This window comes from Phalacrocorax carbo, chromosome 6 (genome assembly GCF_963921805.1).
Source record: "Phalacrocorax carbo chromosome 6, bPhaCar2.1, whole genome shotgun sequence".
NCBI classification, from domain to species: Eukaryota; Metazoa; Chordata; class Aves; order Suliformes; family Phalacrocoracidae; genus Phalacrocorax; species Phalacrocorax carbo.
The window spans coordinates 27,798,316-27,815,241 of record NC_087518.1 but is presented as its reverse complement, the minus strand read 5'-3'; the positions used below and the strand labels follow the sequence as shown (position 1 = coordinate 27,815,241).

Below are 16,926 nucleotides of genomic sequence, written 5' to 3'. Positions count from 1 at the left end.
ATCCATTTTGTGAAAGGATTTTTAGCATTCCAAAATTAGAATGCAAGCTAAATAATTTGAAATTCTCTAAATTCTCCAAATGCTTCTAATTTCTCTGAAGGCCTCTAGAAGGAACATTGCAAGATTTTCTTGTTTTACTTTGCTTTGGATCAGTCAAAATACTCCACCTTAATGGAACAGAAGTTTAACATTTTTATATCAGCCTCTAATTTCATATTATAACATAAAAGTTACAAAGAAAAAAATTACAAAATCAATAATCATTTCAAAATGAATGGTCAAAATGCTTTACTATATTCTGTCAAAAAAGCACCATTTTGCAGTTATTGAAAGATTATTCCTGTTGTGTTTTTTTTTTAAAACTTTTGCCTCAATATTTTGTAATATTCTGTAGATAGATCTGTTTCTCTGCTACACTTAAGCTGTCTTCTGTTTAGACTGCAAGTTTGACAGGGAAGAGCCTGTCCCTTATTATATATAAAGCAGTTAGCACAATAGACCTGAAATTTAATTTTTGACATGTAATACAAATAATAATAAATTTTCTTATGGCTTCAGGCAACTGCATCCTCCTTGGAGTCCTCCGTGGTAGCTGCAATTAGTGTGAGGAGCGAGAGTTCTGGTAGGAAAGATCTTAAAATCCCTAATAGTCTGTTACACTTTCTACATAACTGTACTCTAGGTGAAAAAAATTTTACTCTGACAAAGTGACCACGGTATTATCATTCCTTTCCCATAAAAATGTTTTTAATTGTAATCATGGCAATAGATGTGACAGCAAGTCAAATACCAGTGTCAGCTGTAAATTGAAACCTCAAACCACAAAGCTGGTAGTCTGAGAGAATAAAAAGCAATAGGACCTACATTTCAAATGGTTGGATACAGTTGCTGTTCAGTCAAGTGCTGCCTCAATATGGTGTAGATATTATGAACAAGATTTATAAAATATATAGGGTTTTTTTTTAAATATCCCACCATGATTCAAAAGCCTGGAGAAAACAGGGTACTAAAACGAACATATATTTGGTTTTATGTTGCAATGAATTTTAGTTGTTCATGATGCATTACTTAATTTGTCTAAGAAGTAGCAGCTGTATTCCAAGAAATATGTTTGAAAATAATCCAGTTGAAGGAAGCATAAGACTGCAGCTTGAAACAACCTTATTCACAGAAAAGACAGTAAAGCTGAATTTTTCTTCCCCTCCCTACCCCCATCTAGGATAAATTGTTCATCTTTCCCTATAATTAAAAAATTTTATTCTCCAAAGCAAATGAACTCTCCATTAAATTTTCCAAAGGACAAAGAGAAGGAAGGAAATGTATGTGATCTGGAAGATACAGACTGCATATGAAGGAGGAGAGCTCAACATTTAATATTGGACAGGCTATTTGAACTGGTAAAATTAAGCTGTTTTGTAAGCCTCAGGGGAAGCAAATTTTTATGAGTCTTGCAGTGGGGTAAGCTTGCGTGTTTTTTCTGTTGGCTTTCTTTTTTGAATTTAGGAATGCTGCAGGGATAGCTCCTCTAAATGCTAGGCTTTGCAAAAAAGGAAAGAACAGGGCTAAATATCAGCAAATGTGAAGGTGGAATTGGAGAACAGAGATCCTCTGATAATTCATTAACATATAGTTTCTGATAAACCTCATACAAATATTACAATACAACTGATTTTACATATGTTACACACATTTATATATAGGCATGTATATATATGTACGTGTTATACATATAGTTAATGCAAGTAATGTCAACCTGTTATAGGAATAGGAAACCACAGATACCAACCTCATGAGCCTTGGGACTCTCTTGGTGCCCAGATAAACACAAAAACATTGCAGAGTCAGAATTGGTAGTAAAGATAGAATATCATAATGCAAGTCATGGATTAATTCTGAAGTTTTACTAGGCAGGAGATAACCTTCCCTAGACTCTTCTGTGAACTGAAAGGACTAACATTTCCTATAATCAACAAGTGACTGGTTTCTTAATCTAAATATGACCTTGACAGCAAGTTCACTTTTCAGAAACTAAAAAGCCAGACTCCAACAGCTACCTCTGTAAATCCCAACATCTGAAGGATACTCCCTCCCTTCATTCTGACAGGTTGGGGGTTTTTTGGGGTGTGATTTTGGTTCATTACTCTTTTAAAAATGTTTGTATCACTACCTTCCAAATAAATGTCCCTTGTAATTAATTGTAAGCTGTCAAGTAAAAATTCTCAAAAATTTATCTATGGGTTATTTCAGATATTTTGTAAATGATTCGATCATTTATATATGTTTTACAACTATTCCTGCAGCATGGATGTTCCATTTTCTATCCATTCCTAGCTATTATTATCTTTCTATAGCACTATAAATGCACGTAATGTTTAGGACATAATTCTTCTGCATAGACTTAGATATAACCTCTGTCACCTCAAAAGTTACCTTACTTGTTCTTGGTCATGCTGGTAATTCCTGCAGTTTGAAAACTAGTTAAGGTAAATAAACATGTAATGTATCACAGAGGATAGTTCAGGGAAAAGAATGAGTGAAACAGACAAGTGTTCTTGGAAAACACATTGAAGTAAATAATCAGTGTTAAGCTGTTACAAGAGAAGATTTAAGAAGCTATGAATCAGAACAGACAACTCTGCCCTAGAAGAAAAGAGAGGCCAGAGAGTGACATCCCTCTTGATAGTCCAAAGCTTCCAATGCAGATTGGAATTCCACTAAGAATGAGGATTTTTGTCACTAGCTTTGAAGTCAATTTCATTATGTCCTGTACATGGTGGACATAAGTAGATTTACATTATATCAAGCCTTCTGCTTCTCCTCTTATTGCAATGTCATCACAATGTTTAAAGTGTCTGAGAATGCAATGCCATGTAAAACTTTAATAAATTGGTTTGCCAGATGTTGCTTTAGCAACCATTCATATGCTTTTAGTTTTGGAACAGAGACAATTATATTGATAGGACCTAATTGGCTGTACCTTCATTTTCGGGCTAGGAGATGAACAATTTAGACACTGACTCTCTGAAGAAATTATGCACATCCCACCTGTTCATTTTATTAAAACAGTGATACCTCCACAGGGGTGGGAGAGGTGAGGAGGGGAGTATTAGTCACAGAAGGAATGACAGTTGCTGTATCTGTTCATGCTATTGATTAAACTTGCTGACAACCACATAGGGAAGTTAATTACTGGGAGGCAAATTAACACCCTTGCAAGATAATAGAGAAAACAATAATTATATTAAGAACTCAGGGGGCTAAGTTTTCTTGGCCTTGAGCCTGAAGCTGTGAGCACTGTTTTAAAGACAACCACGGCTCTAGTGCTCAGGGGCAAATAGGTTGAACCATATTGATTGAAGTCTTTATTCTCAGAGATTAAAAAGCACCTTCGACTGCCAGTGAGTCTGTTCAGTCTTTTCACAAGGAGCCTTTCAATTAAGATTTCAAATGAGACTCACTTTGCATTGTAATCAGTCTACTCTGGTCAACAAAGGGAGAGACTGTGCTACCTGAATGACCTGTGCAATCATACCTTGTGTGTACTGTGTACAATGCTCTCGCACGGACTCTTTGATGGGTGTGTTCTCTTATCCTTCTGAATCAATGAAAACAAAGCTTAATAGAGAGCAAGGTTAAATTTCTTGATTTTATAAATTGAAGAAATCCTACAGTATTCAGGTTTAGTTCCAGATTTCATTTTTAAGCTTCATGCATTTGAATTGAAACACAGTACCTGGACAAGCACTAATATGTAAATGGACTATGGTAAGAGAGAACTTCTAGTGGAAACTGTCTTCACTGCAAATGACTGCAAATGTAGCGCTAAATTTAAAGTCTGTCTGTGATGCTAAATCAAACCTAGGCATCTTGCAATGTTTTTTAAGACTTGGAATCTCAACATAGCCTGAAAATCAGTCTGGGTACTTTTCTTCCATTATAATTGCAAGAAGTTTCTTCCAATCAGAGTGTACATATAGCAACATCTATGTTTAAACTGACATTTCCAAATTACACCTGCAGTTACCTTCTGCCCTTTTACTCACTTTTAGTAATTTGGAACAGGTGTAAATGAGACATGTGGTATATTAACTATGTTTTAAAATGTCCCTACAAACACCTAGATGATTTTTACCTAGTGATTAAAAGGCAGTCTGAAAATTTTTGAACATCACTGTAGTTTACACAAGAGTTATTGAGGGCATTGTTTAGATCTTAGGGTTGTCATTACTGCTAGCAATAAGGGAGGAAGCTAGAACCCAGGTTGATGTCTACACACTGTACTCAATCTCCAAGCTTAGCAGCTGGGAAAAATTACCTTTTTACTTGTCAGCTAGATGACTTTGATTTGCAGACAGTGAGAGACAAGAAAAAGGAATTCCATAGTGCCCACTTTTGCTAAAGTCATTTTTAGAAAGAATTTGTGCCGGAGGAATAGCAAAAACCTGTGACTTACTGGGATGGCAAACACAGTTATATTAGATTTTTCTGACTAAATAGAGGGATTGTTAAAATTAAACATCACAGACTAAATGCAGACTTGCTGTTGGAGTTATCCACCAGAAAGAATGTGACACGCTTTAATCACAGCAATATTTTAAAATGCTTCTCTGATGGAGAGGAGGAGAAAGAATGAACCACATGAGGGACACTGGTTGCATTCCTTAATGCACTACTGGGAGATATTAATATAAATAATAATTACGATTATTCTAGAACTTCAGCTGACGACAGTGTATGAAATTTCAGAAAAGCTAATACTTGTCTGATGATGCAAACTTCTTTCCTCCAAGTTTCCTGTGTCTTTATGCTGTTATTCACATTTGATTTTGAAGATTTGGATTTGTCACTGGCTATAATCATAATGCATTCTCTCAACCACACATCTAAGATTTCTGTCTTCAGCACTGGCCAATTTATTTTAATTTATTTACATTATTTAATTATGTAACTTTAAATTTAATCTATTTAAACCTAAGATAAAGATTTAACTTTACATTTTGTTTAACTGACTGGTTTTGTGCCTGCTTTTTTTAAGGATAATCTTTTTTTCACAATTTAAATAAGTCTGATTACTCTGGATACCTCTACTCTTTTTTAATTGTTACTCAAACTGACTGGAACAAAAAATTTAACAGATGTATTACTATGTGTTCAGATCTAAGACTCTCTACATGCAAGAATATTGACTGCAAAATTCTCTTTCCTGATAAATACTAAGAGATTTGTGTAGATTTTGAGATCAAATATGATCACTTACTATGGATGTATATATTGACTGACTGTGTGACTGTCACACCCGGTCTCTGACTTTGTAACAACCTTAGAATTCCCCCTTTATAGCTTCTTTACAGCCTCAATAATCATAAAGGCAATGCTGCCCATCTGTAGCAAATTCATAAGGCTAGCAGAGAGTGTAAAGAATTCTCCCCTGAGCATCTGCACTTCCATGACAGTGCCAATTGTAATTTCCACTCTTGATTCTACTGTATTTTACCATGGTTTGCAGCCTGGATATTGGAAACCACCTTCACTGAGAGAATAGGGCTCTTCATCTCCACAAGAAACAGAACAACAGTTTTGAAGCCTGGAGTCAGAACACAGTGCTACTTTATAAAGACATGTAGTCATGACTCAGATGTCTATACAGCAAGACCATCACCAATCCCAAAATGCAAAGTGTAAATTGAAACATATTCTGTCTTTCAGTAGTGTTTAATAGTAAAAATATTTGTGAACTTTGCATATGAGTTTCAATTGATTAAGGTCTAGATTAACTTCAAGAGTGAGAGAACACTAATTCTTCAGATTTTTCAAGACCAGCTTTGGCCTTCTTGTGTGCTTGGTTTTAATAAAACAGATTTGCAGATCTAGGAAGTAGATGTTCTTAGTGGAAAGAGCCTTTCTTGTTTCAAAGTTGGCATTTTACACTATACTCATGTTTCATATGGGAAAATAGGAACTGAACAAGAAGGGAGACAGTTCTGAAATATCATCAAAATATAATGGTTTTCCACTACTATGACATTTTCATATTTTGAAGATAGAGATATAAATTCATGACACTATTAAATGGATAATTCTTTAAATCTCACTGAAGATATGGAATGGTGATGATCTCTCCTATTACTTTCTGTAGATTTTACATAAAAGTAATTATATAAGATGCAAATGCTACCCCCAAAAAAAGAATGGGATGCCTGAACTTCCTCATCTTCAGTATTACTGATATTTAATTCAGTAATAAGCTTATCATGTCCTCTATTATAACCTGCTCTCTTCAACCCTTTAAATCGAATTCTTTTATACTAGGCATTTTGAGAACATCATTAATTCAATTGTTAAAAAGAAGTGAAAAGATATAATTGAACTGAGGAATCAGAACTCTAAAGTCTCAAAAGCAATCTATGCTGATACGAACAAGAAAAAATTGGTAACTTTCTATGTAGTGCTATACATTAATTGAGGATTCAGATCTAATTTTTAGATGAACGTTTCAAAACTATGGATTTTTTTGAGATGATTTTTAGTCAGCACAATTAAAGGGTAACCAATGCTCAATAGCAAGACATCCTGGAGTTAGTAGGGAATTATGAAATGCATTAGACATGAAGTCCAAATCCACTGAATCCAGGGATTTAAGATGAAATAGCTTGCAACAGCAATTCACTTCAGCTAGTACTATGCAATCAAAGCAATGATGAAGGCTGGATGCACAATGGAAAATAGTTTCAGCAAATATTAATGTGAAAGTTGATATCAGTTTAATTTGGCTGTACTTATACCACTTGCACTTTCTGTGATACTGACATTTACCTTGTGAAATATCTCCATAAAGCAGATACAGAAGTAATCGAAAAAATCAAACTCCACATTTTGAGAAGTTTGTCTTTTAAAGCTATAGAAGGATGCGTTTCAAAATATTTACAGGATTACTTTTGATGTTTAATTATGCCTGTGAAGCTATGTGTCTGGTATTATGATTATGATTCTGAACACAGTTTTTGTGTTCAGTGGGCCAAGATCTTCAAGGTCCTAGATGGCTTTGATCTATTTAAGCTGATGCTGAACATTTAAGCACACAAGTAAAATCTATGAAGTTAATGAACTACAAATTATTAAAATAAGCACGTATTTCAGCATTTCACTGAATCACCTTTAAGACCAACTGCGACAGTAAAATTTCTGTCCAGTTTGGTTTAGGCGTGCTATTTCCTTCCATAGTATTTTGTATTTAAATGTTTGAAAGAATAAGATTTCAATTTCAAAGCTACTTTGAATATATACCTCATAATATTTGTTGCACATCTCCTCATCCCATGCCTTTCAAGGAAATAGTCCAAAAGAGATTTTGTTGCCTTAAAGGGGAAAAAAATATCAGCTGCTCAGCACTTGGGAAATATGCAAAGACAAGGCAGCAAGCTGCCATTCATGTGAGCTATGTGAGAATAATTGCTTGGATGGAAGATTTTACTTTCATGTTTCCAGGAGGTCCCATAAATGCTAGCAATAAAAAAAGAAATTATGAAAATGCACTTTTGGCATATTCTGCTGTTTGAGCAACCCTGTCATTCATGTCCTTATTTATTTTAATAACCTTTTTTTATTTAGAAAAATGAAATTAAGTTGCAACATGGACCACTACAAATTTCTTTTAGATGTCACTGAGAAGACCACCTTAAAAGAAAATTGCTGTTATTTAAATTGTTTAAATAGTGTGGCCAGATTTCCAAAGGCACTCAGTAGCCAACCACACCAGGATTATGGTACAGACAATGCATGATCATATTCTTATCTTTGCTGTCAGAATCCAGAGCCTATGGATGTTTTTATGGGTCTTCATGCCTTTCATGTGTTTTAAAACAGTGGGTCATAATCTCTGTAAAAAGCTAAATTACCAGTCAGTCATTGACAGAGTTGCATGTTAGAATTTGCTTCTTTTTAGATTAAGTCATACCAAGAGAGTCCCAAAACCTTCCAAAATCAGCGATGTATAACAAGACAACATATTCACTAACACCGTCTTCAACACTGCTGTAACTATAAGCTGTGAAACTCCTCCAACCTTAAAAAATATGTGAAATTTTTCAAGGAATCTTTTGACATTCTTTGTGGCATGAAACTAACTAGCACTTGAGTGCTTACATCAAAGCTTTTTCCTGAAACAGGAAGATAAATTATACTGAGATGATGAGGTGGGAGGTGGAGCTGGACAAGTACACGTTCTTAGTATTAGGGACAGAAGGGGTACAGGAAAATTCAGAATATTAAATGAACAACACATTAGAAAGGGGGGGCAGGCTACAGGTGTACTAGTGAAGATTGTAGTGCTTTAATCTAACTAATGTAGGTGGACTCCATATTCTGGAATCTCAGAGAAACTTAGTGGATTAGCAGGTCAACTATATTATCTAGTTGTCCTTTTAAGCTACAAATTCCTCTGAAAAGCTAGTTTCACTCAGATTAAGAAAGGGTGAATGAAACACTGCTTGATTTCTTTAGAGGTGATATTTTTAGGCCACGTGTTAAATAAGAACACAGCTTCTTGGAATGATGTTCTCAGAGAGAACTTTGCTAACACATTAATTCAGCCAAAGGTCTCAAGAAAACTAATGAAATTTGTTAATGAAGGCTGAACAGCATTTTTATAGATTTTTTTATAACGAAACGGCTGTTCATTTGCAAGGGCAGTAGCTGAGTCTGGAGGCCACAAGATATGATAAAGAATAAGCAGATGGTTCAAAGTAAAAAATTTAAAGTAGCTCTTGTAATTTCTTTAAGAATTTAGTACATACCCTGATATTAAAAGGTTATATGAAACCCTTTGAGCTAATAGCAATCAAGTATGTATTGCTGGAGGGCAGCTAGAGGGATGAAAAAGGCAGCCAAATTTACAGAGGGATAAATAACATACTGGTCTATGTCCTCCAAAATTATATTCGAGTAGTTAAAAGGTGCCAGAAGAACCTCAATGAAATGAAATCTACACATAATGATGAATGACACATTCTGAGCTGCAATGTGTTTGGTCATCTAACCAATAACAGTCATAGTTGCTCAAAAGAGAATTGTCACTACTCAAATTGCAGACCAGAGTCCTCCTATGTGAAAACCAGGAAAATTCTTTGATCACAGAGTAACAGAATGGTTGAGGTGGGAAACGACCTCTGGTCCAAATCCCTGCTCAAGCAGGGCCACCTAGTCGCCCAGGACCATGGCCATTCAGTTTTTTAATATCTCCAAGGAGGAGGACTCTGAAACCTCTCTGGGCAACCTGTGCCAGCACTCAGTCACCCTCACAGTGAAAAAGTGTTTCCTGATGTTAAGAGGGCATCTCCTATGTTTCCATTTCTGCCCATTGCTTCTGGTCTTCTCACTGGGAACCACAGAAAAGAGCCTGGCTTCATCTTCTTCAACCTTCCCTTCAGGTATATTTGTCTACATTGGTAAGATCCCCCTGAGACCTCTCTTCTCCATGCTGAACAGACCCAGCTCTCCTGGCATTTCCTCATTAGAGAGATGCTCCAGACACTTCATGATCTTCGAAGACTCTCTCCAATATGTCCATGTCTCTCTTGTACTGAGAAAAGGAGACATGGACACAACACTCCAGGTGTGGCCTCACCAGTGCTGAGGAGAGTGGATGGGTCCTCTCACTCAACCTGCTGGCAACAGTCCTCCTAATGTAGCCCAGGATACCACAGCTGACTTTGCTGCAAGGGCACATTGCCGGCTGACGGTCAACTTTGTGTCCACCAGGACTCCCAGGTCTTTTTATGCTAAGCTGCTTTCCAGCTGTGCATCCCCCAGCACATGCTGGTGCCTCGTGCATGACTCCCTAGGTGCAGGACTTCAGACTTCGCCTTGTTGAATTTCATGAGGTTCCTGATGTGGTACATGCTTTCATTTCACCCAATACTACATTTATCTAACATGACTACTCACTGCAGTTGGACATGTATGCATAGAGTGGTCATACTAAACTATTATCTTTTTGCACTTGTAACTGTAGTGTTCAGGACCTTGGACTTTTAATTCAGTAACCACATTTTTCTTTCACATCTCATGATTTAAAAGGTAAAACAATAGTGTAAACTGCCTGATTTGGAAGAGAGCAGTAGGCTGTGGAGAAAACAGTCCTGTTCATTTTTTGTCCTGTATTCTGGAAATTCAGACAGAGAGTTTCAAAGACGCAAACTAAATTTGGCTACCCATTGATTTCAAATAGGTAGACATTAATGGTAGACATTAATGAACTGCATTTTTTTTCTTTAAAAAATCTGTTCCTCAGTTGTTTTATTTTGAACAGACAGAAGGAGAGATAACCAACAGTAAACAAACCATCTTAAATAGAATATATACTTCTTCCTCTTTAGGCTAAATTCTGTCCACAGATAATGTGCATGACCTCAAGTGAATGCAGTAAGTTTTACAGGACCATATTAGAGGACAAAATTCGGTTTTGGATTCAGAGGACTATTTTATTCTATGTAAGGTAAGGAAGGGTTTGGAAGGCAGAAAAGTTAGAAAATTAATACACTTGTATTTAGCTTTACATGAATCTGGGGTTGAGAGTGTCAGAGAATGGAATTCATTCATTCATTCATTCATTCATTCATTCATTCATTCATTCATTCATTCATTCATTCATTCATCTTCAGTTAGTAATAGACTATATGGGCCAGTAGTTAGTGCTCTGTATTATCCTGTCCTTGTTTACTCAGACTCTAAATAACTAAATAATCTGTCCTTCTTTCACCCTACCCATTTCTAGCTAAGTTATTTTAATTATAAATTGATTAGAATAAAACAACATACTCTTATCTCAAAAGCTGATTTCCACCAATCTAAAGACAGACTGAAGGATATATATCCCCCATCAAAGTTATAAAACATCTATTTAAAACATTAGTTTTGTTTAATAAAGGGCACTTTTCTTCTCAGAACACGCTATTAATATGAATCAAATCAAACTGATATTTGCTAATAGTGTTTTTCATAGTTTAAATGTTGCACAAGATCTAAATTTTTCAGAATATGTCTCAGCAATCAGTGGCTAGAAATATTTACAGACTATGGAAGAGCTGTTCAGATGGTAAGATATGATTTATATAGGGAGGTTGAACGGGCAATGAATAAGCTATCTGTCAAAATTTCACATGCCAAGATTTTTTCAACAAAATATAGACCTATACACATATAAGGTTACCTATCTCATCTTTCCATGAACATCTTTATGCAAAACAGTTTATAAGTTAAAAGCAGAGATTTTCTAAGATACTTATGAGATGTGGAAGTCATGCTTTGTATATTTGTTAGTTTAAAATTATTTCAATATTGCAAGGGGTAAAGAGAGGGTGTGGCATATGTCTTAAAGATGTTAATAATTTGTATTTCACACTTTTTGGTAACCACACCTACTAGCAATTACTTAATTGACAGATGTATGTGAAGTTGCCATTTTAGTGATCCATTGCAGCATAGATAAAGATCCTTTTTTAGAAGCACAACATTCATCTCTTACCCATTTTTCCCCTGACATTCATGTCTCAATCCTAAACATGTGACTATACATGTAGTTGACAACTCTTCAAACTCATAAGTAATTTGATGCCCCTATACAGCTTGCTCTAAGAATCCTCCACAGATTCAGATATGTGTGTTCTTCAGGCTTAAGTAAAATTGATGTTAAGTAGGTGCCATCAAATGACATTCTTCAGGCACTGAACAGTATCACATCCTATTCAAATACGACAGAATATGTTGAACAAAACTGTGACCCTCTGTACAGTCAACATACTTGTCCTATTTTGCACAGTAGTAAATGATAGCATGACTCCATAAATGCTTAAAGGTGTCAAAATAGTAATTGGGAAGGGCATTTTTACATACTCAAAAACAAAACATAAATTCATGCTTGTATAATCAGAGAAGTCTGTGATCCTCCAAGATGAAATACTGTAAATTCTGGTGTCCTCATACTAATAGTGAGACTGGGGCTGGGGAAAGGGTCTGAGATCACAGAACCATAGAAACACAAAATGGTTTGGGTAGGAAGGGACCTTCAGAGTTCATCTAGTCCAACCCTTCTGCAGTGAGCAGGGACATCATCAACTAGTTCAGGTTGCTCTGAACCCCATCCAACCTGACCTTGAATGTTTCTAGGGATGGGGCATCTACCACCTCTCTGGGAAACCTGGGCCAGTGTTTTACCACCTTCATAGTAAAAACTTTTTCCTTATATCGAGTCTATATCTTTATCTTCTGATATATATCTAATTCTAATATAACTAATACCTAATATATCTAATATATCTAATTCTAACCTATATCTTATATCCAGATCTTCCAAACAGACTCAGATTTAGATGTCAGGTCTCACTAAACGTAACAACCAAAATTTTAATTGATATAAGGTCTTTTGAAATTCTCAACCTTGAATTGAGAAATCAGTCTTTAACAATAAAACAACAAATATAAAAAAAATGAATGTATACAATGTAATGTTCACAGTTAGGTGTTGTACTGATATTTCTTCATCTCTCCCACACTTTTCCCTTGACCACTGAATAGTCTTCTTCCCCCTCTTTTCTTCTGACTTACCCTTTTTCTCCAACACAACTAATTAAAAACTGTGATTTTTTTGGTTTGTGTTTTCTTTTCTTCTTCCTTATCTCACTCTCCCCTCCACCCCCCAGTGATTTTTCCCAGGTCTGCTGAGCTGTCCTTACTTTTCCCACCATCTGGCTAGACAGCTGTTACTGATATCACTGAGTGACTGAGTTGTGAAAACAGTTGTTTGGAATCCGATTTTACCTGCAGTTCCCATTCTCTATGGGACTGGAAGTTCTGATGATCAGGACAGGTGAAATGATGTATGAAACAAACCTCAGTGCTTTAAAGAAGGCCAATGTGGCACAAACATGTTTGTAGAGACAACATGGATAGGTCCAGTTTAAAGAGAAATCGTATGATGAAGCAAGTTGCCAACTATGATGGGATGAAATATTAACTACTTGGTAAATCAAGGGCTGGTTATGCTCTCCATGTCAGCTTCATGGTATCACAGGATAAAGAGGAGGTACAGGAGAAACTTTGACCCAACACTGAAATTTGGATGTGAAATAAAGCAGCTGTTTCATCTGCATTACTGAACAGAAATGCAGAATACCCATATAAAGTGTATAACCTGACTTTGTTCCTCATTTGTTCTGCTTTCTGTTGCCTCCAGCACACTTCTTGCTCCAACAGAGACCATGCCCTCATGGTCCTGGACTCCACAAAATGGAGACCAACCTCTAATTCCAAACACAACTGCCTAAATCCTAATGTAATTACACAGACTGGTGATCATCACAAGGTGAGGACAACACTTCCTATCAGAATGTTATTATGATTAAGACTCAGATCCAGGATGCATTTAAGAGTGTTTAGCTTCAGATGTATAAACAATTCTGGAGATTTCAGATGGATTCTGGTGTATAAATACTTTTTGTGAGATACAGCCAAACAGAAAAAATTTTATAAAACATCTCACCAGATTCTTCAAATTCAGTGTTGTATGCATTCCAAGTCTCACTTATGCGGAGCAAATTTTCTTCCATGGCTTGAATGTCCATGTAGGGACAGTTGCACTCTGGGAATTTGGGACCACACTGACACCAGCAGTCATTGTCCTTGCAGATGAACTCCCCTTCTGAATTGCAGGCAATATAGCTCAGAGCTGCCTGGACAAAATGTTCTTGCAGATACTCAGGCAGGATGACCTGAAGACCTGAAGGAAATAGAGTAAATATGTTATTAAATACAACGGAATGATTGAGCCCAGCAGGTTCCACAACATATGTAGCAAACAAACAAACAAAAGAAAAAATGAAAAAGTAAACTATATGGGGGGGTTTAGGACAATTTAGACAACTGTCTAGGTTTTGCACTATGTCATATATTTCCTTTCTTAATATCTAATTTCAGACATATTCCTCACACATCCCTCTTAGTATGGAACATCCATTCCACTAACTAGCAGCCTGTGTTCCTCAGAGCATTTACTGGTGTCATTTCTTTCTAAGGGGATTGTCAAAAACAGAAAGAAAAGATTAAATCAACTTCTTGTAAAGAATTGCTGAATGAACAGGATCAGTGGTAAGAGTTTTGCAGTAAGAAAGCATGCAGCTGAACTATAATCTTATAAAATTCGGCTGATATTCCATTTCTTATAACATTGGTATTTACTTGCTAAGGGACAGTCAATTGGATGTGATGGGTAGGGCTATAAAACCTTGAGAAAGAACATTAATTCATAAATCTACTGAAGGTTTAGCATGGGGAAAATGTGCAAAGTCTAGCTCCCATGGTGTTTCAAAAAACTCCTGTTATGTTGCAGATCCCATTGCAAAATGCTTTCTCGCTTTACCCTGCCATGGCATGCAGAGGCCTTGAATAAGTATTTCACATTGCTGTATCAGAACCATTGAGCAGGTGAATCAAAAATTCAGAATATCTGTGACCAGAAATTTAGACTTACTCATCTGAAAATTTTGACCCTTGTTTACATGATTGTAGTAATGGGAATGAGTTTTTTATATAGAAGCATTTTAACTAGCTAGCTATTAGTCACTCAGCTACATTAGTAATCAACCAATCAAAAACCACCGCAAGGTACTTTATAAGTTTTTGTTTATTTTTTGTTGTTATTTTCTGTGACAAAAATAATCTCTCTGGAACCAGTGGAGCTTATTTGTCAACCAAGTAATTTCTTAGCATATGAACTGGTTATATGTGATGAAGGTTTTTTCTGCATAGGCACTTGGAAAATTTCATAGAGCTTTATCCCTTATTTTTAGGTACATAAAAATGATAGCTGTAACAGTAATGTCATAACCCTTCTCAATCAAAATTCATAGCACAATTGCTAAAATCAGGTCTGTCTGTTCTTTTTTCTACCTTACGTCAAAAATTGTAAAACTCTGTTGTTACCTGAATGAACTTTTTCAATGTACTTGTATACTTGTGAAAAGCCTTGTACTTGTGAAAAGAAAAGAAAGTCCAGCTAAGCAAACTTGAGTCTTGTTCAAATCCTCCATATTAAGTATGGAGTAATTTATGCAGTTCTGATAATACATTTCTCACAATGATAATCCAATGGCATGCATCAAACCACTGTCTGAGGGATGCAAGGATTATTTTCTGAATTTTAACTGACAAACATAGTGCATATGCTGGAGGCCGTTAAAAATGACAAATTATTTCTGGAAACATTTCATTGCATCCCAGTGGAAATTACAAGTTCTTTTTTTAAAAATATATATACCATCTCTGAAATAATTGTATGATTTTATGGCTTTTAATGTATTCTGGGGAGAGAGAAAGGAAAGGAAAAAAGCTCAAAACACACAAATGTTTTAAACAGGAAGATAATCTTTCCCTGACAGCCATTCTAAATAATCAGCAACGATGTCACAATATATGTCCAACTGATTTATGAACCAATATGGAAATTTTTTAAAACTGGAAATAATTGTATAGCTACCTGTAATTGTAAATTAGGAATTTTACTCTTCTCTCATTGAATATACACAGACATATACACAAGTACATAAATTAAAGATAATTTAGTCTGTTTTCATAGTAGTAATAATAAGTTGTTCATGGTACATTTGTGTAACCAAAGAAAAGCAATTATTAAGGGCGTAATGCCCTGGGCAATTACTTAAAAAATGCTTATGTACCTAATATGCAGGTTGAGAAATGCATCTACTGGAATTAACAAAAAATTAATTGAAATGATCCTTCCTTCCTTCCTTCCTTCCTTCCTTCCTTCCTTCCTTCCTTCCTTCCTTCCTTCCTTCCTTCCTTCCTTCCTTCCTTCCTTCCTTCCTTCCTTCCTTCCTTCCTTCCTTCCTTCCTTCCTTCCTTCCTTCCTTCCTTCCTTCCTTCCTTCCTTCCTTCCTTCCTCTCTTCCTTCCTCTCTTCCTTCCTTCCTTCCTCTCTTCCTTCCTTCCTTCCTCTCTTCCTCTCTTCCTCTCTTCCTCTCTTCCTCTCTTCCTCTCTTCCTCTCTTCCTCTTCCTTTCTCTCTTTTTTCCTTTTCTTTCTTTTTTTTTCTTTAATATATAATTACTATTATTTTTCTAATGAGTGAGATGCCTAACCTTCCACGTTTTCTTAAAATTCCCAAGAGGAGCCTTTGGATTCTTCATTATTTAGAGTCTTTGAAAAACTATAACCTGACCCTACAGTGACTCCATTTCAGTGGGATGACTGCATGAAGTATAAGCTACTCCTCATTATGTGCAAAGCAGGCTGAGCACAGTAAACGGCATTCCCTGCTTGGTGGAATATATGTGAACGCAGGCTGTTTAAAAAGTGTGCAAGTGGTTGCTAAATAGGGCTGTAAAATGTTAACAGCATTATTCAAATTATTTTCTGATGTGTACAGAAATTGTTTCTATTTCGAAGGCAACATGAGTTACTGACATTTCTTTCACTTTGTCTAGAAGCTACTTATTGCACACAGAAAAATAATTAGGAAAATGACCTTGTATGAGTTGGAAGAAAGAAAAACAAATAGTGTCATAAATGTCATCCTGTTCCAAAACAAATTAATGAAATTGCACCTACATACCTTGCAACTGAATCTTATTTTCAGGACTCTGAACCAGAACAGAGCTGACAGAATCTAGGTTGTCATAGTTACTGCAGCCAAGAGGACCGGTCCGTGTTTCTGTTACCTGATGGTACGGGAATGGAAAAGCATTTGCTCTATTATTCAAAACAGACTGAGGAGTCCAGAAGCTTGCTTCATAAAGTTTCCCTTTAATTCAGCTGGTGGTACATTTCAGACTTAATTAAGGTGAAATAGCTCAACTTAATTATGAAAAGGATGACTGCAAATGTTTTACCACTACTACAAACTTCAGAGACTGTTATTT

The 16,926-nt window shown here is 35.9% G+C and overlaps 1 protein-coding gene across 1 annotated transcript in view; it reads right to left on the bottom strand.

The window, feature by feature from the left end:
- The window catches only part of BRINP3 (BMP/retinoic acid inducible neural specific 3), a 226,205-nt gene that overhangs the window by 52,812 nt on the left and 156,467 nt on the right, over nt 1–16,926 (bottom strand). Inside the window, exons 5-6 of the mRNA XM_064454356.1 lie at nt 16,620–16,725; nt 13,535–13,771 (exon numbers count right to left, since the gene is read on the bottom strand). Coding sequence (XP_064310426.1) covers nt 13,535–13,771; nt 16,620–16,725 — 343 coding nt within the window. The remainder of the gene's footprint in view (nt 1–13,534; nt 13,772–16,619; nt 16,726–16,926) is intronic.